This window comes from Lonchura striata, chromosome 1A, assembly GCF_050655825.1.
Source record: "Lonchura striata isolate lonStrDom1 chromosome 1A, ASM5065582v1, whole genome shotgun sequence".
Lineage (NCBI taxonomy): Eukaryota > Metazoa > Chordata > Aves > Passeriformes > Estrildidae > Lonchura > Lonchura striata.
This window is the reverse complement of record NC_140741.1, coordinates 54,007,123-54,033,224: the sequence shown is the minus strand read 5'-3', so window position 1 is coordinate 54,033,224 and position 26,102 is coordinate 54,007,123. Positions and strand designations below refer to the sequence as shown.

Genomic DNA, 26,102 nt, shown 5'->3' with positions numbered 1-26,102 from the left:
ACCAGAAATGTCAGAAAGTCTGCTGACATTTTAATTCCTTTGTGATAGGCTGGGAGTTGAGAGGCAAGTCTTGCTGCCATTGCAGTCAAAAATATTTTTTCCTATCTACTTTAGGGGTAGCAAACTAGTTACACTCTGGAAAGCATGTAACCAAAGGTTTAACAAAATGTAACTAAAACTTAATTAACATTAACATCATCTTTAGATCAGATACAAACTGAAACTAACAAGCTTTGTTGGACTTTTCTGTTTCAATTTGACCATAGAGTAGCAAAACCCAGTAAAATGGACTCTACTGGAAGTAATACAGTATACCTCGTTGTGTTGTTTGTAGTTTTTACCTAATCTGAATTCTGTTAAAAGTGTAAGAGTACTATTCCATGTTGTCTATGAGTCACCCAAACTTCATGACACCCTATCTGTAATCTTTAAGATTTAATTAAAATACAGTAGTTGACATATAATCTGCGCACATCTTTGAATACTCTATAAAGCACTGTGTTCCTACTTTCAGCATTATATGATACCAAAAATAAACCTATCTTTAATAGAATACACTCAGATCCATAAGATAAAGTAGTATCTTCTATTCTTACTATGTTAGCTGTTCATTAATATAAATTCAACAAGCTCATCATGCATTTAGCAAAATAGCAGAGCTGGCTCAGAGCAGCAGCACACTGCTGAGAGAACTTAGTCTACAAATTCTACCTACAACATGAATGGTCATACATTTCCTTCTTTGCATGGTGTGCTTAGAGATTTACATCATAGGTTCAGCATAATAAATTTCTTTTCCTTTACCAAGTTGTTCTTTTATGAAGTATTAATTTGTAAAGCATTATTTTTTTATACAGGACTGCTAAAAGCCATGGAGTAGACACATTTGCTTAGTAGTTTTATTTTTTTTTTCACGTTCTATAATCATACTTCATCAACTGGTACAATAAAACATATATAAAAGCAAAACAAAGAGGGCTTGTTGAGCTTGATGCATGGTAAATCTATTTGGTTTATTCTTGGTTTATTGTTAAATATTATATTGCATTTCTTTAAGCAGACATCGTGTATATTGTGACTTCTAGCATTCCACACACAGCAGCTTATTGTTGTTCCCTTTAAATATGGGAAATAAAAATGGTTCTAGTTTGCTTTAAAAAAAAAAAAAAAGAAAATAAAAGAAGTTGAGAGAGAGTACTGCCATATTACATGGCCCAAGAAATATTGGCAGCGTGCTCTTTGGCTTTCATCCGTAGAACTGCAATGCTGGAGGACCTCCTTTCAAACTCTGGCTTGGTTTCAAAAGCATGTCCATTGGTTGCCCCAGAAAGCAACGAGTCAGTGAAAAAATTATTGAGGGGCATGTGGCTAAATTGGTTCTGGTGGTTTGAAAAGCCTGTGTAGCCAGAGTCTGTCCGGGGTGAATGGGAGTAAGGTGTCATACAGGAGGACGTATCTCGTGGCAGCATGCAGGAGGTAACCACAGAACCACTGGCCGCATTCCCTGCCCACAGATTGTTCTGAATCTGGAATACATAAAAATAACACAATTAAACTTAGTTTATCTTTTGTTTTATGCGATGCTTGGTTTGATTTACCTCAGATATAATTAGTTCCCCTCTGAAAGAAGCAACAAGTATTTAACAAGTTCTCTGCAATCATATCAGAAAATAGTATGAAGGGATCACATGAGACAAAAAAAAATGAGATCATTCACTTAAGAGCAAGGGCTGATGAGTCATGTTCCTTACTTTGCCATCCATTTGTTCTGCAGCTCCATATATGATGTCTTGTGTTGAACCTCAGGATGTCATCAGCCCAGTCAGTCAATAAAATTAATGGAAACACGACTGACAAAAGAGTGTACAAGAGCATAGATATTTTCAACAAAAATGCTTCTCCTCATTTGAATTCCCACTGTAATGGTAGTAAAAGGGTGAACAAAACAAACCAATTCGGATCTCTCACTTGATAAAGCTCAACAAGTATTTGAAAAATTTAATAATGAGAAGCCATACATAATTACTTTAAAACAAATGAACCCCTAAAACACAGGAATTACTGCTAATACACTCAAGACCTCTTCTTAAATTTGTTTCAAAGATAGATTTGACATAAAATTTCTTTTCATTACTTTTTATGTGAAACTATACTTTGAGGGCATTTCTGTTTCAGCATTCAACTTTAACAAACTACATTGTGCATCCCTGGAAAATGTTGCATGACAGACTAGGATGCAAATTTTGTGGTTACCAGCAATATCTGAAGTAACCATGTATTTGAGCTTTGATGCGTAATCCTTTCTATACTTGGCAGTCACTTAAAGCTCCATCCTGAGTCTCAGGCCTTCTACCATCTATGTATAGATGCTATTTATGGATAGGTATTTTTCACTTGTTTTTTACAAAATGAACAGACAGTAAGATTTTTAAGACCTAACATAAGTCAGCTCTAGTTATCTCAGACTGCATGGTCTTTCATTCCTGCTCTATTCACTCTGATTTGATCAAACTTCACACTCAGCAACTGCCCTTCTGTTTTTCCAAACTCTCTACCCTCTCTCTATCAATACTGCTTGCATATATAATTTCTGACATACTCATTCATCAGGAATGAGGAATTAATCATTTGCACACAACATTATAAAATATACAGCTTTGTATGTCTTCTCCACTTTTACCTATAAATCTTTCCTGAATGCGGATTTTTTTTTTTTTTTAATGTACAAATAACATCAGGCAGGACATTTTTAGCCCCCATTCACAGTACAGATCTTGTCAGCCAGTAACTATATCCTTTCCTATTTGTTTTCCTTTACTAAATTTGTCTTCAGTCTAAAAATCTGTTGTCTGTTCAGTGTATCCTTGCCCTGAAGCACTGCAATTGAGCCCACGTGTCTTTGTTCTCTGTGATATGTTGGAGTAACTCAATTACTCTTCAGTTAGCACTGAAAAGTGAATTTCTACTTCAAACTTAATTTTAAATTCACATTCCAAATCCACAGACAAAGGAATTTTGACTTTAAGATATAAAGGTCATCTCTCTAGCTGACTGATTTTTTCTGTCAAAGTAGAGGTCAGAGGAAGTAATGAATTATGACAGACACACATATGCACACACAGAATGAAAACATGTTTCTAAGGCTGATGAGTTGTGTTTTCTCCCATTGTCCTATCACTTTGCAACAGCACACACCAAAACACCAACAAGCTAAAGCGATAAATTATGGTTTGCTGAACTCCTTTAGCTGAGATCTAGTGCAGATAGGAAGGATGAAATAGTTTTATTTTAATAAGTTAATATTTTAAACAGTTTAAACAAGGTCGTCAGGAGCTGACAAACTAATCTGGGGTCCTTGGGGATTCCAGCACCAAAAAAATAATCCAGTAAATGCTCCATTTTGCTTTCCTCTGAAAGCCTGGGGGAAAACCATGGTAGCAACACATCTTCCCAAAATCTGGGTCTGCTCAACTTGTTTACACAGGCATGCATGCATGCAGTTATAGTTCCACACACTCATGGATGTGCCTTTCCATGCACACCCACATAGCTGGGCACACCTCAGGCTTCTGATCCTGCATATTTTAGCTGGTCTGCTGGGAAGCAATGGAGGAAGTGAGGTCACTGAGGAAGGATATGGAAGATTTTTCCTTCTTGTGGGCCTCCTTAAGTCTATATGAGGAAATCTAAAAAAATGTTTCTGAACTTTCCAGTTGCCTCCTCTCATAATCACTTTTCAGAAGACTCATATGTCAACCCATGAGAGACTCTCTACAATTGATTAACCTACCTGATCCAGTTTTGACTTATAATCAGACAAATTTCCCCAGAGAGAAACTAGTAAACCTATGTAGTGTGTAATACATGAGCTATTTCTGAAGGAGCTCATAATCTGCAAAGCTAACTTAGATGCAACAAAGTCTTATTTATCTGACTGACTGAAATTTCTTTCTAAGAAATACTATGCTAAACACTGCAGTCACCCAGGCAGCACATATATAATTATGGGAGGAATTAAAAAAAAAAGTTTAAATACAAACATGAACAAGTTTGCCTTTAATACCTTCATGATGGGAAATCTTCAAAAGGTTCAGAAGCTCAGTTAGAAAGTGCCCAATAACCTATGTGGTCTGGAGGAATCACAAAATCCCTCTTTCTTTTCAAATTTTGAGTGGTTTGGTTTGCAGTAAACTAAGTTTGGTACCATTTTCCTGATATTTTTATTCTAGACAAATCTCTTTCAATTTATGTTCAGTAAGATTGCACAGGTGTAAATGAGAACAGAATTCAGCTGCAAATCCTAAAATATGCCAATGTCTTTTTCAAGAAATATGAGAACAACCTATTAATTTCTAAAACTTTTAAAAAACTTTACATCTTTTCTCATGGGGCAGTTATGCCTTCCAAAACAATGTTTCAGTTATATCATTTTTCTATTCATTTTAGTTGGTTGAGTGACTTCACATTTGGTATTAAATTTTCATTTCTTTACAAGGATTTACAACATAAATATCTTGTAGTGAAATTTAGGTGCAGAAGGTATTCCTGTATTAAAAATAAATACAGCAATGTTTCACAATAACTCAAAATGATCAGACCATCTTTTGGTATGTTAGAAGGAAAAGGAACATGAATTTAAAGAAAATATTTTTCCTCTTAAAATCTTGTGTGATCCATGAACTATATAAAAGGCAATTCAGAGACTGTGAATGAAGCCATACATACAGCACATCTCTGGTTTCTGTTAACATCACAAACAACTTGAGCTTTGCTCTTGTGGTTACCATGAAATTACCAGAGCCCTTCAATATATTTACCTACTGTATGTTTTATACACGCATACACATGCACACACACCCTTCCTGATTTAAAAAGAAATAGGATTTCATAGCTGTGACAAGAACATAACTGTAGAGTTATGGTTGTTAACATGGTTATGATATAATTTCCTAGGCACATGACCTTCTGTTAGACACTGCAGAGGAAAATGAGCTGAGGTAATTGGTCTTCCCGCTTGGTGTCATTGCTTTTTTCTGTAGTTTTCAAACTCCCTGAGCTTCAGCCTTTTTATGCAGCCCCTAGAGAAATCACATAAACTCAAATATCAAATTTTCCTGGTAGTTTTCTATCACTCCCCTAGCTTTGTTCTCCCATCACCAAACTCTTGACTTGTGTTATTTCAGCCACCTGCCTATCCAGACTAGAGACCATCTCTGTTTGAGTGCATGTGTTTTAGTGCTTCACATGGGAAACAAAACACTAATCTCTTTTAAGATCGCTAGATATCAAGAGATATTATTATTATATTACATAATAAATGTTATATGTGCTGAATGTGATTATAATTACTCTGGTAAGAAATTAGAAACTACACATTTCTTCTGTGGAAAACAAGTCTAAATGACAGTAAATGAAGAGTTAAGAATTTATGTAATTATAGAACACATATGAATGTCAGACTAATTTGCTAAATTTTTGCCACTCCTCTCGTTGCACTACCAGAAATATCAAATCTCTGCTAGCACAAGGAGCTGCTTTCAGGAGATTAAATGTAATAGCTGTTAAACTGCTCAAAAATACTAGTTCACAAGTTGTATCTGTTGGCCATTCTTAGTCCCTTAGCACAATTAATTTGGTCTGTAACTTTCCACTTTTTTTTTTTTTCTGGGTGACTCTTTAGAACATCCAAAATACATAGAGAAATTTGCCTGTGCTTCCCAAGCTTGTAGATTCTCAGAATAATTTAAACTAAAAAGAGCCTCAGATTATTTTTCTGAACCCTTGCTTGCAGTTACTCTCGAATTTTGATAAGGTTACTCAAACCTCATCCAGCCATGTTCTGAGTCACTCCAGCTGCAGGGGTTCATTAATTTCTATGGGCAATTTGTCCAGATGCTTCCCCATTCTCATTGTATTTTTACATTAATATCTAGACAGAGAACTTCTCAATGTTTAATTTGTGATCATTTTGTAGGAGCTACTAGACAAGTGGACATGTGAAGATCACCTGTACTACATCAGGCTCATGTATGACAGAGATGAAGCACGCAGTTTTCAGATATAAGTAAAATGTTAATTAGCACATTTTAGTGAGAAGCTTAATGATACAGATTTAAAATATGTGATAGACCCCTTCAGTTCACATTTGGCTTACACATGGTGAACAAAATAAAAATCTGACCATTAGATTCCACACTTAGACAAGTTTTCTAAGCTTCAAAATAATGTAAGATTTGAAAAGTCATCAAGCTTTCATTTTTGTATGGGATGTTTGTAAACTATAAATTCTCCCTATTGCAATCTCAAGGCCAATTACAATATGGATTAATTATATTTCAACTCTATGTTAAAGACAATACTTCATATTTTGAAAAATACTATTAAAAATTTTGTGTATTTCAGGAAAAAAAATTTGGATAATTAAACCCCAGTAAAGTCACTCACACTTAAAGAAATACATGTTTCCCAAAAAAAAACCCACAGACCAACAAACTGAATGTTGGGACTATGAGAAAGACCACATACAGTGGTGGTTTATTACCAAGAAAAAATAAAAGTGCAGTGCATAAGCTACTTCGTGTGGAACAGACACCACCCAGAAAGATTAGAAGTGTCAATCCACTCTTGTTGGAAGATGAGCCACAGCAGGGCAAGTGAGCACACATGCAGCAAGACACACAGCATGCAGGTGGTGGCTCAGCCCAAGCTCCACACTGTCACACTCAACAGCATGAGTGCACGATAAAACTTCTTTGAAGCTAGATCAGGGATGTCTGCCACATCCACTCATGCTCAATCAGTGTACCCATAGCCTTAATGAGCTATTGTGATTAACTGTCATTTATGTGTCTACTACAGTTAAAAGAAATTTTAAGTCATATAACATGTGGTGTCTAATATATTCCATATGAACATTTAATTGCAGCATGTAACTTTGATTATTTCTAATGAGGATTAGCCATATGTACCAAGGCTAGAGCAAATGATAATGATGATCCAAGGACTTAGTACTTAACACATGTATGCTGATACCACTTCTACACTCTTCAACTGCCAACACATCATGGGGTGCCATGCTGTTCAGCATATTAATTTGATTTATCATTCTAGTGGATGGAATGCAAATTTCAGCCTCTTCCTTCCATTTATGAGATTTCATAATTTTTATTTCTTTCTACACCTTCTATATCATTCCTGTTCCCATACTTTTGAAAAGCTTTTGTTGTCTTAGGATTCCCACCTGCAGTACATTGGGCTTTTTCAACTGAAACAAAAAATTAAATTCTGTCCTATCCAAGTCTTGCCTTCATTTTCAAGAAAAATTTTTAAATACCCAAACATTTTACATGTGATATTAAGAGGGAAAGTAGAGTTGTGTGACAAAATTAATCCTTTTAAAAGAACTTAAAAGAAAAATTACAAAAAATGAACATGATTAAAGAACAAGAAGGAAAGACGCAAAGAAAGGAAAGAGCCTAGATTGGAGAAAAATGTCGACCTTTTTTATCTGCTTTTCAATGGTACAATTTAATGTTTATTTACATACTGATGCACTTATTTATAAAAATAGCATTATACAATTTGATTCACACAGGGAAATCTGGGAGTCTTGTGTGATAATAGTATAGGCTCTTGTGTGTGTTAGTAACGGGAGGGTAAACGAAATTTTGTCTCAGGTTTTCTTGTTAGTTCTCATTGAATCATTGAATCTGATTACATCAATTACCTTTGTAACAAGAGCTTTTCCACTAACATAGGGTGGCAGAGGGAGTCAAATAAAGACCAGTAAGGTAAGAGAAGAACAAAGCTAAAGAGGTTTTCTAATTGTTCCTCTTCCAACATATTTATACATCTGTGTAGGTAACTACAGATGACTGCAGGTGAACCAGGTATCATAATGAAAACATGTTGACAGGTCATCTTACCAATTTTACACCTTACGTTTTAGGAATAAAAACTTTAATTGATAGATTTTTGACAGCTGTAAAGGGAACCCATGTCTGGCATAAAAGTCCCTTTGGTTAAGTTTCCTAAACACAAATGTCTAATACTTATCTGACCATGACTGCCTAAAATGAAGGACGGATCCTTCTTTTAAATCCTGTTCATCAGCACTTCAACAGTGTCTCAGATATCCTGAGATATGTTGAATAACACTCTACATAGTATTTAAGTGATAAAATTAAGTATGGCTTGTTTACGAACATTCACTCTGGTGAAATGAAATAAACTTCTTCATTAAGGGAATCCACATTTGTTTCCCCACTGATGTTAAGATATTCCATCTTATCAGTAGGATATTGCTAGTCAAGCTAAAAATGTCTAGGATATGTGTTTTCCTGAGTACACTTAAGATGACTCAGACCACAAACTGTTACATCTGCAAGAAAACCTTGAAGTTTAAACACTGAAAATAATGAAACTAAAATAAATGAAAATTGCCATGCATAAAATTTTCCAAGAAAAAATCTTATTTTCAGCATAATGTTAAAGCCTTGAAAAAAACATCTGAATCACAGATGATTGTTCAAGAATATTGTACAAACTGTCCTTCTCTGTAACCCAGATTTTAACAGTATAATTAATGGAAGATATATGTATGCAGAATTTGGCCAGTTTAGGAGATATTCAATTTCTTGGCAGGTAGATAAGCAACTAAAAGAATTACAAACAAACAAACAAACAAACAGAGAATCTAAAGTCAGTATACTGTAAAAATAATTAAAGTTAGACTGAAAGAGCAAAGCAAAGAGTTATGATCTACCAAAACAATCTAAATTGTTATTATTGTGAAGATAAAGATGTGGAATCTAATAGCAAAATTAGACTGGATTATAGAGACAGGTGTTGCATCAGATCACCTTCAGTCACTTCCAACCTCAACCTTTCTCTGATTCAGAGCCAACCTACTGTCTAAAATGAGTAGAAAGATTCATTTTCTCACAAGAGAAACCTTGCAGATTTATGAAGTCACACAATACATAGCAACATTATGTCCTTAATTTGTATTTGATTAAGATAATTGGTGAAGAGACTAGGCAGAAGTCTTTACAACACCCTTGGTTGACTGCAAAAGACTGATGCTTCTGCTGGAATGCAACTGAGATGTGTTTTCTCAACATATCCATGGTTGGACTCAAAACAGAAAATCTGTAGGCTGCAAAGGCTTATAATGCACACCAGAAGTTCATATTTGTTCCTGTTCTTTCTACTATAAAACTGTAAACTTCTCAGCTTGATTTCATCCTTTTTCAATATACAACCTCTATTTTCTTCCAGCAACAGTGAGCCTGTTTTTCTCCATGTTGCTTCTTAAATAAGCTCTAGTGATCTGTGTTCCACAATCCACAAAAAAAAAAAAAAAAAAAAAAATTCTTTTAAAGTATATTTCAAAGTATATTTAAAAATTATTTTTTAAAAAGTATGGCAAAGCTTGTCTAATATTTACCTGTTTCATTGAAACAAGAGAAGTACCTGTGGTGGTGGTGGTATGGGAAAAAAGGAAAGGAAAAAAGGATATTTGTTTTCTTTTCTTACATTAACTACAATGAAATAAAGGAATTGTTGGGGAAATCAATTTATAACATTAAAACAAAAAAAATTTAAATACATTTTCTGCCTGATTTGTAGGATAGATTGATGAATTTATAGCAAGTCAGGAGCTGTATATTTTCTTTATTTTATTATCTTCATAATAGACATCTAGTTCAAAAGATTTGAATGCAATGCTTTTAAAACAGATTTTCACTGTCTCAGTCATTCTCACTGGAAATGTTATATATATGATAGAGGTAAGATTTTACAGAAGGACAGGATTTCAGAATGTGAAAACTATGAATAATTACCACCAGGTTAGCAAGAATATTAATTTTTATTAAATGTTCTGTGATAATTGCCTGTACACCTACTCATATATAGAAAGGTAGCCAAAATTTTCTCTGAGGAGAGGGCTACCTTGTTTTTATCATGTAGCCAAGCTCTGCATGCAAGCACTCAACTGAAACAGCCAATGTAAAGTCTACTCACACCTTCACTTAGCTCCTGGTTCCTATTCTTGAAGTACAGAACAGCACAAAGCAGTATTCTCACAGGTGACCAGACTCAATTACACATTTGTGCCTCTCTGTTTGCCTGCAGTCTGTTAGTCTGTGCTTGTAGGTGAGCACATTGCATTTGTGTTTGTGAAAGAGTACACATTTTGTATTTCTACATGTTTTAGAGAAGCTTGATCGAAGATGAAAAGACCAGCGTTTGTATTTCAGTCTTCTTCAAGAATCTATTAGTTAAGGATGGAAATATTTGTCAGGCTGAAGCTTAGTTGTGTCATCTGTCTAGCAGATATTTTTTGACAAAAGTATAAACCAGGAATGCAGATAATTAATCTTTTTAACAATCTGAAAGTACAGAATAGATATTTTATTGGACTAGAATTCTATAGATCATATCATTATGGTCATTTGGGAGTATGTGTAGATGGAATCCTACTAAAAATGCAACATAAATTGGCAGACACAAATTTAGTCTAGAAATCCCAAAGCTTCAGCACTGTTCCTTGTATCACTTGTTGTGATGCTATAGGTAAGTCAGAAAGACCTTCAAAGAAGAGTTGACCACCTTGAATGAGACCTGAGTGAATTCAAATCTATGTCTTTTTGAATCTACCTGGGGCTATCTAAGACTGCATCTGCCTACCTAAACACAGAGCCATGCAGTGCTTGCTAATGATATTTGGGTTATTGCCCTGCTACATTTTAAAATGAAATGAGGTGACTTACAAGTGCCACCACAGCTGAAGTGGTTGTGTCCGTGTTCTGAGCTGCTGGAGTGCAGGGCAGCTCTGGCCCAGGCACCAAACATTGTAATATGTAACCTCTTCAGAAGTAAAGCACCTTAAACTGAGTAGATAACATGTGAGCAGCAGACCCCTGGTTCATAGCTAATCACATTCATAGAATCATAGAGTCACTAAGGTTGGAAAAGACCTCCAAGATCATGAGGTCCAACATTTGACCAAACACTGTCATGCCAACTAAAGCATAGAACTAATTGTCATTTCCAGTCAATTCTTGAACACTTCCAGGGATGGTGACTGCAGCATTCCAATGCTTAACCACCATTTTGGTGAAAAAATTCTTCCTGATATCTCCGCGGGCTCAGCTTGAGGTTATGCCTACAACCTGAAGGGAGGTTGTAGACAGGTGGGGGTCGATCTCTTCGACCAGGCAGCAACTGGCAGAATAAGAGGAAACAGTCTCAAGCTACGTCAGGGAAGGTTTAGGTTGGATATTAGGAAAATATTTTTCACTGAAATAATAATAAAATACTGGAATTGTCTTCCTAGGGAGGTGGTGGAATCACCATCTCTGGATATGTTGATATGTTTAAAAAGAAGACTGGATTTGGTACTTGGTGCTATAGCCTAATTGTGGTGTTAGGGCGTAGGTTGGACTTGATGGTCTTAGAGGTCTCTTCCAACCTCATTATTCTGTGATTCTGTGATATGTCCTCTTAACCTGTCACTTGTTCCCTGGGAGAAGAGACCAAGGCCCATCTTGCTACAATCTCATTTCATGCAGTTGTAGAGCATGATGAGGTCACTCTGGCACCTCCTTTTCTCCAGGCAAAAAAGCCCAACTCTCTCAAATGCTCTTCATAGGACTTGTGCTCCGGACCCCTCCCCAGCTCCGCTGCCCTTCTCCGAACGTTCTCCGGCACCTCAATGTCGTTCTCATAGTGAGGGGCACAGGACACAGGATTTGAGATATGGCCTCACCACTGCCAAGGACAGGGGGACAATCCCTGCCCTGATCCTGCGCTGCAGGACAGGATGCCATTGGGCTTCTTGGCCACCTGGGAACACTCTGGCTCACGTTCAGCTGCTGTCAACCAACACCCACAGGACCTTCTCTGCTGAGTCAATTTCCAGCCACTCTTCTCCAGTCCTGAGGAACTCTTCATTCAGTCAATTCAGAGTGTGACAAAAGCAAGCTCACATAGAATATGAGTATTTTCTCAAGGTTGGCAGAGGCCCTGCTATCTAATGAACCTCCTGAAGAGCACCAAAATACCAGTAGTGGAAGGGAACCATGCAAGATTTTTTTTTTTATTTGCATGGTGCTTTTTTATTATTTATTATGTGGTAAAAGCCATGTGAAGCCAGAGACATGAAAAAAAAATAGCTCCAGAAAAAATATTCAATGTGCTAAAACAAGCAAGGAGACAAACAAAAGTAGAGACTGAAGCAAAGCTGTAAACCAAAGGACTGGAGAACAGAGAAAGATTACAACCTTATTATGCATTATACCTTACTATTTACTAACAAGAAACTGAAAAAAAAATAAACCAACTACAATGGTCTGAGAGAGCTGTCCTGTCCCTCTGCCTCTCTCCCCCAGTGATATACATTCAGTTCTGATTCTGCATGGCTATATTATGGTTTCATGCTAGTAGGAGACTTGTTCTATTTAATGGCCTGTTGAGGTCCGTAAGAAAATGGTGCATGTTTAACACATCAAAAAGAAAATGTCTAGAGATCAGATACTTTATACATCATCTTAGCAAAGTATACAAAACCAGAATTGTTAGGATGGCTGCCAAATGTAGAACCAAAGTACTGCTTGGTCTTTAGCATACCTGAGGGTAGCTGTCAGTCCTTGGAAGAACAGATATATCATAGGTAGCAGCAAAGTGGCTCTTGGCTTGCTGGATCTGACCATAGCGCTCTCTTTTTCTCCATTTTGCTCTTCGATTCTGGAACCAAACCTATGGTGTACAAGGAAAGAGTCATCAGGGTAAAAAAAATTATATACTGTACAAAGGGTTTTAGGAAAATAAGAGATTTTGGACAGTGGCTTTGAAATTTATGTTCATCTACAAAGCAGAAGTTCTCCACCTGAAAATTAATTTTTCACTGTTTCAATCTTGTAAATGCCACACCTGCTTAATTTATTGCTGGCTATGTTAAACATACATATTTTTACATTCTCTCAAAAGAAACAAAGAAACAAAATCAAAGACAACCTGGGAAAGATCAGTCTGTAGTAAGTAAAGAAACATTCTCTTAAATTCCCATGCCCACTGACTTGCTGTGACTAGCCATAATCTGCTTCCTAGAGGTGTCCATAATCTCTATCAAGTGCAGTAATAAAAAGGCAGTAAAAATTGGCACAAGGACTGTAGTCTACACAGAAGGAAAGGTTTTTATAAGGAAGGCTATCTAAAAGACCAGGAAGATAATAAAAAGTCACCATGGCACAGACAGTTTTTGAAATATTGTGATTTTTTTCCACTTTGGTGTTAGGTGATATCTGTTTCTTATAATGGAAGACAGAAGAATTGCACTTTCAGCTATGGAATGCTTTAGATTTTATGCTTAAATTTGTTTATACCCCTTGGTCTGTTCTGTAATATTTTGAGTATCAAGCATTAAACCAAAAAATCCATTATATGAAAATTTCTTTCTGTTACTGATAACTGTCATTGTCCCATGGTCATAATAATTCATTCTTGTCTTTCAGACAGTTTAGTTTGGACTGGTTAGGAATTATCCTGATTAATAAAGGGGATTGCTAAGAAAAGTAACACTGTATAAGAGTAATATCCAACTACTCATTATTGTTCTGGTGTAAGCAAGCTCACTGAGGTTTTTTTTTTTAAGACAGATTTTTAACTGAACATTTTTTTTAAGGAAACAATGGCATTAGTTAGTCATCCTGCTAAATCAATCATTAATTCATTTTGATATATACATACATGAATGGTGGGATTTTTATAGATACTTCCTGTACTTTGAGTGATGTTTACTAGTTCCATATTGTGGCATAGTTAAAATAACACTGGTTTATAATTCCATTCTTGCATTGATCTTTGGAGAACTCAAATGTCTTTTGGTACAACTTAAGCAACCAAGACATAATTTTGCTCATTTTGATTCCCAAGGACTTGTGGCAGATGTAGTTTGTGTAATCTTTTAAAAGATTCAGCAATCAAAGTAAAGCTCATGCATATAACTCCTGAGTATATATTGCTAGGAACCTGGTGGTAAATTTGTGTTATTTATGATGCCTGAGGTTCAGCAACAAAAAAAGGGAAGGCAAAAAAAATCTCCTGTCTCCACAAGAGGCATCAAGGATGCGATAAGGAAATTTAGTCATGAAGTCCTTTCCTTGAAAAAAGACCTTGACAATCTTCTTAAAATGGGTACCATATACTGGACTGACACGCAGCAGAAAAGAGAACAACTTAGATAAATTAGGTTCAGGTTGGCTCTCTGTGCATGCGTGCAGGACAAACATTAAATTGGATGTTGATGAAATGGTGGTAAAGGGAACTGTGGGTAAGGTATCCAGCTGATCACTCTGCTACACTAAATCAAACAATTTGCTTGAATTCACAGAAGTAAATGAGAAAAAGTACATTTTTTTTTTCTCTGACAATCCCTCAAAATGTTTCTGTTTACACCACTTTACTAGAAACTTACTCTTGGCAGAGATAAAGTAACCATTTGCCTCCACAAAGCAATGTAGAAATCTGCTGCTTGTTATCCTTGAATTGCCAGATGCTTGCTTTTAATGACGTAAAGCCTTGCAAATTGCTTAATCTTGTGATGGAATACTCTTGCTACTCTGGATAGAAATTATCAACATGTATTTCCATATTTAGCATGAGAAATGCAAAGATCAGGTATCTTTTAAGAAAGGTAACAATATGTTTAAATAAAATAGAAATAAATATTCTGTGAAAGTCTGATATAGACATATATTTTTCATTTACTGTCTATACACTTGCAATGTGAAGCCTCTAAATCTCAGAAAAACATGTGATAAAAAGTGAGATGACACACTTTCGTTCAATTTTCCCCTCCCTCTTCTCACTATTAATTTGTTCTTGAGGTGGTTCTCCATATTCTGGAATTAAACATTTGTTAGAACAGTGTTTTAATGTTATGCTACCTCCTTTTTTTTGAGTGAAGATTAAACCCCAATGAATGGAAGTCATACTTGGGAAGCTGTACCAAATTCAGGAGAGGAATTGCACAGAGCCTAAAGAGTTAAAAGCCATGAAATAAATTCCAGCGGCATTGCTGATATTGCATTGATGTAACGGAACACAGCTTTGGACTCTATTTTCTGATGACAATGGCAAATGTGATGCCTGCTTGAATAGACATGAAAAGAACACTTCTTTATAAAATTAATTAGTTGGCTTTTTCTGAAAGTGTTTCTGCTTTAATTTCAGTTTGTATGCATGTGCACTGACGTCTATTTCTCTATATGCATGTGTGAGTATGTGTTTAATTACAAGTTGTGAAGTTGTTATCATATTCAAGTCACTAAATTAAAAAATTAATCCCAGTCTGTAATAATCAACAGGACTGTTATTCTCTAAATTGAAATAATGATTATTACCAGAACAGGAAAGAGAGCTAAAATGAAGATAAACTTGCAAAAAGTGGCTCACACCTTTTTCTAACAGAAGACCGCTAAACAACAGAAAGGCTGAATTTCCTGGATATTTAGCTTCTTTTCTCACCATTGAACACTGAAAGCCATAAATATTATTGAGATTACTATATGAGCACGTACTGAATGAATCACATTTGTACGCAGTTACGATATTCAAATAATGTACTAGGTGGTCACCAGTATGTTTTCTTCCAAAAAACTAGAATAATATTATTTATAAGTTATCAATGTTTAAAAAGCAGAAATTGTACCTCCTAATTTTGTGATTTCTAAGATCATGCCATACAGAAAAGATTAATAGATTATGTCCTTGTTTTATATAAGCACACAACACACACACACATATGTCTATGTAAATACAGGTATATAGCTATATAGATAAATATACACATTTACGTATGTGCAGTTTCACTGTACAGTCTTTCGATAGAAACACGGAATTTAGTTACTTTTTAGAGTGTAATTTTCATGCCATGACACGCACAGAATCCTCTGCATCTGAGTTCTGCATTGTCATTAGTCTGAACTATATGCAACAAGTATATAGTGTGATCTTTACATGTAACAATGTATGTTTTCCCTGCCTGGAATTCTACAAGAGATCAAGACAGCTTTACTATTGATGTTGTTTTCTCATCCTTTAAACAAGTGTTCAGAACTGCAACACAAGCTATTTAAAAAAATAACAAGTTATTTTAGCACTACAGGATAAGAGCTCATGTCCATAAAGAAATGAGGCAAAACGAGCTGTTTACTTTAGCTTTATGGGCTTTTGTACAATCCCCAAGAGTGTAAATTACTCATTCCTACAATGTACAATTTGTCATAGAAAGGCTGAAATCTGGTTCCTACCTGGACTCTGGCCTCAGTGAGCTCTGTTCTCAGAGCTAGCTGTTCTCTTACATAGACATCGGGGTAGTGAGTTTTCTGGAATACTTTCTCCAGTTCCTCCAGCTGCAAACTGGTGAAAGTTGTTCTGTGTCTCCTCTTCTTACTGCTGGAGACATTGCTGTCACACTTATCACCAAGTTCATCCAGGTCTCCCTTCTCCTGCAGCCCTTTCACTGGAGACATCCTGAGATTGTTGCAATTGTCCATGGGCCTGCTCAGCTCTGTGTGAAGGGGCTGTCCTTCCACTTTAGTAATCCCGTAGTTGACTGTATACGAGGTGGGTAAACAGCTGGTTAATAAGTGATCAAGGGGGAAGGAGAGGTGTTTAGATTCAGGAGTTCATATAAAACAGTTTCACAAGGAGCCAGATTCTATCGTGGCAGTGTTATTTCTATATGAGACCATTGAAGAGGAATTTGTAATATTAACCACAGATAGAACAAAAGTGCTAAATCACATTGAATTTTAACCAAGAATGGTATCTGAAAACTTACAGAGTAAGGAGACTGTGCAAGAGACTTGGATATTTTCACCCTACTACTCCTATTAAAGCAGTCAATAATGCATGAAATCAGCCTCAGCTAGAGTTGTACAGATAAAGAATCTTAGCCCAAAAGAGATTTTCATAGAAGAGGCACAAAGCTATTGACAAATGTGCCTTTAAACTTGGAAGCAAAAGTAAAAAAAACCTGATCTCTATGAAAATACAAACTAGCAGTGAAGTGAACTTAATAGTTATAAACTGACAAATAAAGAAGCAAATTAAACCAAAAATCAAATTCACTATTAAAATTCAATAAATTCCATATACCTTCTCTTGTATTTGTGGAATTATTGTGGAATTATAAGTGGAATTATATTATAAATAAATACAGGATATTTCTGCAAAATATTAACTTATTAAAAGAGATAGTTTCCTATACTTTGTAAAAGGATTGCAGGAACTATTTGTCTTTAGGTAAAACTTGAGTGGTAGAGATAATAAATATTCCACAATAGCTTCTTAATAAGGAATTAAAATATTTCCTACTTTTCAATATTTTTACTTATCACTGGAAAAGTCATAAGTTAAATAATTCCAAAAAAACCTTTTTTTTCCCTTTTCTAAGAAAAAGACAGAATAAAAGATTCAAGCTCTATAGAAATTAAAACTTACAAACATGTTATGTAACATAATAAGCTTGCTTTGAGATTGTCTCACATTCTCAGTAATTTCTTTTCTTTTAATTCCAGCTGGTTGCAATGAAACACAATTTTTAGATACTTACCATCAACACATACATAGATAGGAAGTGCTCCAAAGCCCTCGAGGCACATAATAAATTAGCTAATCAAGAAAAACTTCAATGTATCAATCAATTTCCTATAGGTTTTTCATTTTAAAATTATATTTGAAGAACTCTATCGATTTCTTACCATTTTTTCATACAAATAAAAGAACTTTGTCAAAAATATATATATATACTTCAATGACTACTTGAAGTCAAAAAGCATATCATATCGTTAGTCTTACTGCAGCTGATCTTAACCAGATTTTCCAATTTTTCTAGGAAATTAGTTTTTAGGTTTTTTTTCTACAGCGATTTTCATCATGTTGGAATAATGAAGAAGATTTTGAATGTTTTAAAACGAAAATATTCCTCATTCTCTTTGCTTATAAGCTAGAAAATTTTAATACTTGATGAAAAGTTTAACACCATTCTTTGGATGACCGATGGGGTTTTGAGAAAAATCACCTTCACGCATCAATTAGTAACACGGCAGAGAACACCGCTAGCGTTGTAGGACGATATTTGAAGGAAGCAAAGATGACCAAGCGGTCTTCTGTTCCCTCCCGGGACCGGCACCGGAGAGCCGGCCGTGTCCGGGGTCGCTCCGGCACCGACACACCGGCGATGCTTTTTCCCGGGAGTCTGCCGGGTGAAAACGCCGCGGCTCGCAGTGGGGGCGGGGATGGCCGGGGAGCGGCCGGAGGGCGACCATGGGCCAGCCAGGGGGCTGCCGGGGATGGCCAGGGTGTGCCGAAAGGTACCGGGGGGCGGCCGTGTCCTACAGCACCCTCCGGGACCCGCCGGGCCGTCGGTCCCCGGGCGGACTGCCCCGGGGACGGGCGGGCTGCGCCGGCGTTCCCGGAGCTGTGACTTCGGCCAGCCGAGGCAGCCGGGCCGCGGCCAGTGGGGAAGGCAGTAGCTGAAGAGCTGCACTGAAAGGAAAAGAGCTCCTCAAAGTAGGCGTTTTCCTTCTCCCGGATTTTTTTTTTTTTTTTTTTTTAATAGTAGGGTAGTAGTATTATAACAATAGTATTGTTACTGCTATTGTTATTTTGCTACGACCTGACAGCCCCTCGAATGCCCACACCCGAAGGCTGCACAGCTGCCTTTGGCCTCCCTGGGCAGGAGAATCCCTGCCCTCCCCCGCACATCTCCAGGAGGAGGAATATCCCCGGGATGACGACTCACCGTTGCTGTCCTGGCAGGGTGATGTCCTCTCCAGCCTCACATGATGCTCAGCTCTTTGCAGAGGGTTGAAGGCCTGTACACATTTGCTGCCTGACGTTTTGCTATAAAAGGACTCATTGTCCAAAGTTTCCATAACGTGCTCCAAACTGCCTCCTGCTCCCATATAAAAGTCACTGTTCTTGCTCGGCTGGCTCTTCAGGGCAAACTTCTCGCTCAGAAAATCCATAATCATCTAAAGCTGCTTGAGAACCTCTTCCCTAGACAGAGGCTGGACTGTGAGCAAGGGAGGGAGAGTGAGTGGATGGGAGGGAAGGAAGGAGGGAGGGAGGAAGAGGCGTTCAGCGCTTAAAGAGCTGTTTTGCCTCTGAGCCTTTGATTTGTCTTGTCTTGAAAGGGGAACCCGAAGTTGCTCTTATATCTTGAAGCTCAGCAGGACTTCTTGTGCAACCTCCCATTTCTAATGAATATGAAAATAAGCAAGTAGTCTAACTCCACCCCAGGTCCCCCAAGACCTAATCCCAACACAGGAGGGAGTTCCAGGCCCATTTTCCACAGACAGATCTGTTTCAGACAGACACACACAAGCATTTGGGGAGGGTGAGGGGAGAAAGGGAGGGAGAGAGGGGAGGGGAGGGAGAACAAATAAAAAGGACATTTCCCCTCTGCAACCTATTCTCATTTCTCCAGGGCTCCTGGAAAGAGCAATCCCTCGCTTCCCTCCCTCTCCCCCCAGCTCCCTGAGAGGCTTACAGCGAGGTAATTTCAGGGGCACATACCCTTAAGTAAAGGATCTTCTTTAATCGATTTGACTGATATGTCGGTAGCTGCAGTCCTGTTCTATGAAGCTGTAAAATTAAGAACCGGTGTTCCTTCTCTATTAAACAGCTCAGAAGTTTTGTCCTAGAGAAAACAGAGAAAAATGTTGTAGGCAGTTGTTTGTGGAGAGAGAATGTAAACCAGCGAAACTTAAAACTAGAACTCTCTCACATCAGAAAACTGGCCTAAAAGATAAATTGTCTGCTAGGAAACAGATCTCAACCAGTCTGTATCTGTGTATGTTTGGAGTTGGGGGTATGTGTGCGTCTGTGCAAAGTGGTCAAAACGGACCTTTATTTTAAATCTCCAGAAATATTATCATTAAAAAACAATACTGTTTCTAAATGAAAGTAATTTTTTAAAGCCTTAGGTAATAAAAAGAAAACTAAATGAGCCATATATGCATGCATTCCTATGGATATTGGGAAAGCGGGTGGTTTCCACCCAATGTGTGAGCTTTGAAGTGTTGAATTCCTTGGCCTTTTCGCACATTGATAGGATTTAAAAAACAGGCGAGAGAGATAGTGGGCTACTATGAAAAGGCACGAATTACGGAAAAGATCTTCCGTGCTTCCTCGTGAAAGTAGTACTCGGTGAAGTAAAACAAACCCGAGATCGCAAGCACTTCAGATGAGTATTTCAGCATCGTGGGCCGGCGCTTGTCTTTTCTACTGAAGCTAATTTAGAACCCAATTCGGGGGCCCTTCCCCCGCTGGGGCGGGGAGGGGAGAAGAAGCGAGGCTTTAATGAGTGGCTGAAGTACCGGTACAACACTGGCCGGCCGGGGCTCTGAAGCAGCTTAGAGACCTTTCCTGTGAACCCAGTCAAAGGTGAAGGGAAGGCCAGTTTGGGTCCAGCATATTTCCCGGCAGGCAGCTTCCCTTCCTTCTTCAGCTGGTCTCTGACTTGGTATTTTCCCGGAGAAAGGGGTAGGGGGATGTTTTTTCAGCTACCACTGTCGAGCAGCTGTGGGCACCATCCGCCACAGGCACAATCTGCCTTTCCCTGCTATCTGTCAGGACCGGGCTGCTGCCCCCCACCTCTCCGTCCCAGTTCCCAGTGTTACCTGTCGGCATCAGGAGCTGGGCTGCGGAGGGCGCGGAGCCCCGTCGCTACAGAGCGCAGAGGTGGTGCTCGAGGACTTGGGGTGGGACGGCTTTTTTTGTGGCGTGGGGGTGTCGCTTTGGCTGGGAGGGAGAAGTGGAAGCTGTTTCCATAAGCCCCGGGAGAAGAGGAATTGAAGGGGCGCGGAGGACGAGCGGCGCCCGCGGTGAGAGGCCAGGTGCTGCGGAGGCCGGCTCGCTGCCTGCCCCGGGAGAGGGGCTGGAGCCTGCCCCAGGGGCCGCTCCAAGGGCAGTTCCCGTCCCCGGATTTCTCATGAAAAACGACACGTTTCCTCCTTGCACGTTCTGGAAAAACGCCTGCTCCGGACCCGGGGAAATAGATCCTGTCCCTGCCCCCGCATCTCCGTGTGCTGGCACTTCGGCAGCGTGTTTATCACTGTGCCTTAAAAGCACTAAATGCCTTGGGGAAGGGAAAAAAAAAAGGGGGGGGGGGGGGCAGCAGGGGGGGAAGAGAGACAGAGAGAGGGAGAGAGAGGGAGAGGGTAAAAATGGTGTTCTGGATGTCTTTTAAATGAAAGACACATGCAAAGCTATTGCAGACTGCAATCGACTTTTATCCCAATAAAAGTCGATTTGTCCCTCTTTAAAGACAACTATTAAACTCCAAGAAAGCCGAGGACAAGGAGCATCTCCTCTGACCGTAAATCCCCCAAGAGCTGCCAGCAGCAGCAGGCTCTTTCTCGGCTGGAGGGAGCGCGGTTGTCTCCGCGGGGATGCGCGTGTCCCGCTGGCGGCGCGGAGCCGCCTCGGCGGCGGCAGCCCTCGCTCCCCACCGAGCTGCTCCGCACCCCGGCAGCCCTTCCACCCTTTCCCTCCCGGGAGGATCGGGCCACCCCGGCGGCGGCGGCCGCTGACCCGCGGGGCCGTGGAAGCGCCGGCCTCGTCTGGGGACTGAGATGGGGACGGGCTGCGGCGTCCTCTGTACTCTTCAGCCCCGCTCCTCTGAGAAAACACGACCCTCCTGCAGCATCTTCCCCGAAGCGAGGACTCCTCTCCCTTATCATCCAGTCTTTGCGAAGCTCTCCCCGCCGAGATTAGCGCCTACATTTATATAGATGAATAAATATATTTACAATATCTGACTTTTAAATGCTGAGCACGATACCAGCTCTAACCGGGTCTTAAAATCCGTCCTCCCTCAACAGGAAATAATAAATAAATAAATAAATAAATAAATAAATAAATAAATAAAAATCAGAGTGATCCCACATCACTGTTAGCTCCAGGGACCAAATTCTAGTCTCATTTACCTCTGTGCAACCCAGCGAACTTCAAAGGGAAAGAGAGATGTAACCTAGGGGAGAATTGGCGCCACGTATGGCATTCGTTCTCCTTAAAAGCTTGAAAACCGAAAGCTGACTTCACCGGGCTAAAACCATTTGAGAAGGTTTGGACAGATCCCGGGGGAGAAGGCGGCAAAGGGAAAACAAATTCTGTGCTGAGGTGAGACAGCTTTGAAAAGCATCTTTCTTCAGGGACCTACTCCCACCGCCAAGCAGCCCCATTATTAAGAGCTGCATGCAGATGTGCCGCTGTGTTTCTAGAGATGGAGTATCTCCCAAACCTTCTGTGAAAGGGTGTTATGTGTGATGGAGAGACGTTTCGTGACCAGAGGTGGTGTGAAGGAGCTCGCCCCTGCAGCGCATAGGATCTCCTTGGGGGAAGCCCGTCCACTGGGACGAGCCGGGCGCGCACACCGCGGGACGCTCCGAGGTACCGCTGGGTTCTCCTGCGGGGACGGCAGGCTGCCTTACCCCCGCTATCCTAGAATTCCTTCCCTTCCTGAGATCAGAAGTTACAGACCAAGCGTAGGAATGAAGATCACGCATATATTTCAAACGTCTCGCTGCCGAAGAGTCAAAGAATTTGGGAAAAGAAATGTGCGGTTCGGACCTCCGCTTCTGGGTCAGCAGCCGCTGCTGCTTGTGACGGCAGTTTCCAGCCGAAATAGGGCTACTGCATGTTTAAGGCATCTCCTCACACCCTTGCGTTTGTTTAAATAAAGTGAGAACGGCAGCAATACGGGCGATGATCTCCCTTTCAAACGTCCAGGAATCCCTATCCCCTCCCGTCCCGCCTCCCCATTTCTAATACAGGTTTTTAACTTTTTAGCAGAAAGGAGATTTTTATTTTTAAAATTTTTTTCTACCAACACCTCTCTTCCCTCCAGAAGAGTTAAAACACGGAATTTATTTAAGGATTGAACGCGAGGAAATTCGCGCTACCTGGGACTCGACTAAACGAATTTTGGGGGTACTATTCAATTCCTTCCACATACGCACACTTCAGCCGTCTGGGAAAATGGAAGGAGAAACGATAAAAATAATGGCTGGGTTCCTGCGGGAGGGCTGGCCCTGCAGTGAGATGAGGCTGAGGGATGGTTGTAGGGGAAGAAGGGAAGTGTATATGTTTTCTTGAATGGGATCAAGCACCCCAATAGCTGCTGGGGGGGAGGGCGGGGGAGGGGGGAGGTTGTGTGAAACATGAAGAGAGCTATCTGTCTTGAAAAACAGGTGCTCAAATGGTTCAGCATTTCCACAAGCCTTCTGTTTTCTTTGCTGAGGCTTTACCTAGGAGATAATTTCATGTTCAGACACGGTGATTTTATTGCATGAGATGGGCGTAGGCTCCAGAGAGACCGTCTGAGAAATTAGCCTCTCGGACTCTGCCACTCGGTCCTGCCACTGGTGTGCAGAAGCAAAAAAAAAAGGTGTAAAAAGACACTCTGTGACTTGCTCCATATTTCCCAGTGGAATGTGGCGAATTGCAGGTTATAATCCAAAACCTAGCTTGGCTGAGTAATAATTTTCCAGACATCCTGTTTGTGAGAAGAATCATGTGAAATATTCTTATTGCCAGCAAGAAGAAGTGCATTGCCTCTCAAAGAACACTGAAAGAAGTTGACTTTTGGAGACTGTTGGGTTTTCTCCTTTTTTTTTTTTTTTTCCTTTTCTTTTTTTCTTTTCTTTTTTTTTTTCTTTTCTTTTCTTTATTTTGGTGGTAGTGGTTTTTTGTTTGTTTGTTTCTTGTTTTTTGTTTGTGTTGTTTTTGGTGGTTTTTTGGTTGTTTCTTTTTTTTTTTTTTTCCGGGTATGTGAAGCACCACTATTTTAATCCCTGAAAATAAAGATTATGTTTCGGATTACCGCAGCCAGGCTGCAAAAGGTCCCAATCCAAGTTCACTTAACGAACTTTCTTCCTAACAGGCAGGTTTTGTTCACCTGAGCAAACACAAATCGGTTCTGGTGTACATGGATAGCTTTAAGATTTTCCGTTCGGAGAGGAAATGTTTAATTGACTTTACCAGAAACCTAGGATCTGTAGGTTCAGAGATCAGTGAAAGTGTAGGAGCAAATCGACTACACTTCTACTCGCTAACTTAATGTTAATTCTGCGTGGGCAGCGAACGGGTCTATTGAGCCCCGCACACCTCGCACAGGGAAAGTGGTGTCACCTCTTATTAGAATGGGCCCGAGTCTGGAGCCTTTCCCACTTTCCCAGCCAGGATCGAGGCTCAGTCGTTTCCAGGTCTAGTCCACAAAACAGCCCGAATGTAACGACAGCAACCATTTCACGGTTCCTGCAGTTTGGCGCTTTGACAGTACCTCAGCTGTTAGGGAGATATCCCGTAAGACACCTGCACAGATAAAATAAAGATTCCATGAGCCTCGAAGGCATATCCAGGGAAGGCATATTCCCATTAGGGAAGCAGGATTGCTGGATTGCTGATTGCTGTCAGGGCTGGACAAACCTCGACAATTTTCTTCTTGCAACAGGTAGTGACGCTTCGTAATTTTTTTTTTTTTATAACGTAAAATGGAATAAGATAATATTTAGTGTGTTGATTTAATCTTAGCCCCATAGGAAATCTCAGCAGAGATGCTCTATAAAAGCATTAATCTCTTATCTTGATCTAGTTCAAATTATAATGAATCCTACTTACATATGTGTTATCAAAACAAATCCTACACGAATTTAATCTATGCTTCATCGGAGCGCTATTGTAGCCCCTTATCAAGTTTAGCAAGGATTTGAAAGTTGGGTCGTGGGACTCAAAGCACCATGCAGTTTGGCACCACCAAGAAAGAAAATATTTGCTCCTAAAGATACTTCTTAGGTCCGATATACTTTATCTATTCCCCTACACTCCCTCTCGCCGCCGCACTTCGATTTAAAATAGGATCTGGCTTCTACTCGGGATGTTAGGTAAGGCAAGCACAGAGTTGCTCTGCCTGCAGCCCGGAGATAGCGGCTGTCCCCCGCCCTTACCGGGGGACAAAACTTCTGGCGGCTTCGGCCGAGCCGGGCTCCACCAGCCGGAGCGGCTCTTCAGAAGCCAAATCCTGGTCCCTTCCCCCTCTGCCAAGCTTTCCAACAAGTTATAGACATATTCCCAAGGCGAAAGACAAACATCGTTCTTCATATCACAGAAACAGACGCATTAGAAGAAAAATCTAGACGTGAAAAAGCACGTTATTAAGTTTTTACGGCTGAGCATTTGCTTCTTCCCCCACCCTTACCCCTGGAATTCATTTCCAAGGAGCGGGCCGTCCCCCAAAGGAGCGGACAGCGAGTTTTTAGTGAACAATTCTAAACTACCCCTTTTGCTCTCCCATCGCGAACCCACGCTGGGCTGTAGGGCACTGAGCACTAGCATACCTATGCAATAGAGCGAATAAGAAGCCGTCCATTGCAAGTTACCCAGCCTTCTCTGAAGGCAGTTTGGTACTGGGACAATTCCTAAAATATAAGGGCTACATTACCGGAGCGACACGAGGCTCTGAATATACTGAGAGGCCTGGAAAGTGTGTGGGGGGCTGCCTTGTCATCTCAGATGAATTGATCTCTTCTAAGGCATGAAATATGGGTCGACATTGTGGTTTCTAAGCACGAAGGTAGAGGAAGGTGTGAGACAGAAGGGGCAGGGTTTAAGAAATAGATCCCTGTTCAAGTTGGAGGTACTAACAAATGGATGCATTGAGCTGCTTTGACAAGGACTGCCGGTTTTCAAGGCTACCTCATTTGAAATAACCCTTGCTTTTTAAACATTTTTTCCTCCAATGTGATGTGTGCTAGATGCGATTAAAAATATGTAATTCAGCGATGCTGAAAGCCACAGAGCAATTTTATTCTGGTCTTTCAGCACCGCCTCTGTACAGTCTCAGCCTTATTTTGTCATTTGCTGAGAGCTGCCTGTATCTTTTGAAACGCTAGCCTGCATTAAGGAGCATCTATCCCCGAGCCTTTAGACTCTCTGCTGACCAGAAACGGCTAGATGGATACAAAAAAGAACGTAGTGGTTAACCGATATGCTGCTAATATTTCATCCACGGGCCTCCTTCTCCTCCC

At 39.7% G+C, this 26,102-nt stretch overlaps 1 protein-coding gene across 2 annotated transcripts; it reads right to left on the bottom strand.

Annotated features, from left to right (window-relative positions):
* Nucleotides 1-420: 420 nt before the first annotated feature.
* On the bottom strand, nucleotides 421-26,102 carry ALX1 (ALX homeobox 1). 2 transcript variants are annotated; one of them, XM_085570175.1, is made up of 6 exons: nucleotides 20,697-26,102; nucleotides 19,591-19,714; nucleotides 18,815-19,087; nucleotides 16,317-16,621; nucleotides 12,634-12,762; nucleotides 421-1,526 (listed from the first exon to the last, which is right to left on the bottom strand). In XM_085570175.1, the coding sequence occupies exons 3-6, from the start codon at nucleotides 19,044-19,046 to the stop codon at nucleotides 1,206-1,208; spliced, it is 987 nt and encodes a 328-aa protein (XP_085426301.1). In that variant the 5' UTR covers nucleotides 19,047-19,087; nucleotides 19,591-19,714; nucleotides 20,697-26,102; the 3' UTR covers nucleotides 421-1,205. The 2 variants fall into 2 exon arrangements, with proteins under 2 accessions (XP_085426301.1, XP_021383746.2); XM_021528071.4 differs by lacking the exons at nucleotides 19,591-19,714; nucleotides 20,697-26,102 and having other exon boundaries at nucleotides 18,815-19,203.

What these genes read in the sequence shown, in the direction of transcription:
- ALX1 (XM_085570175.1), bottom strand. Translation starts at nt 19,046, where the DNA reads ATGATTATGGATTTTCTGAGCGAGAAGTTTGCCCTGAAGAGCCAGCCG. An exon ending in TCACTGAGGCCAGAGTCCAG is followed by an intron (nt 12,763 to 16,316) that starts GTAGGAACCAGA and finishes TGTACACCATAG; the next exon opens with GTTTGGTTCCAGAATCGAAG. An exon ending in GGACTGACAGCTACCCTCAG is followed by an intron (nt 1,527 to 12,633) that starts GTATGCTAAAGA and finishes TATGTATTCCAG; the next exon opens with ATTCAGAACAATCTGTGGGC.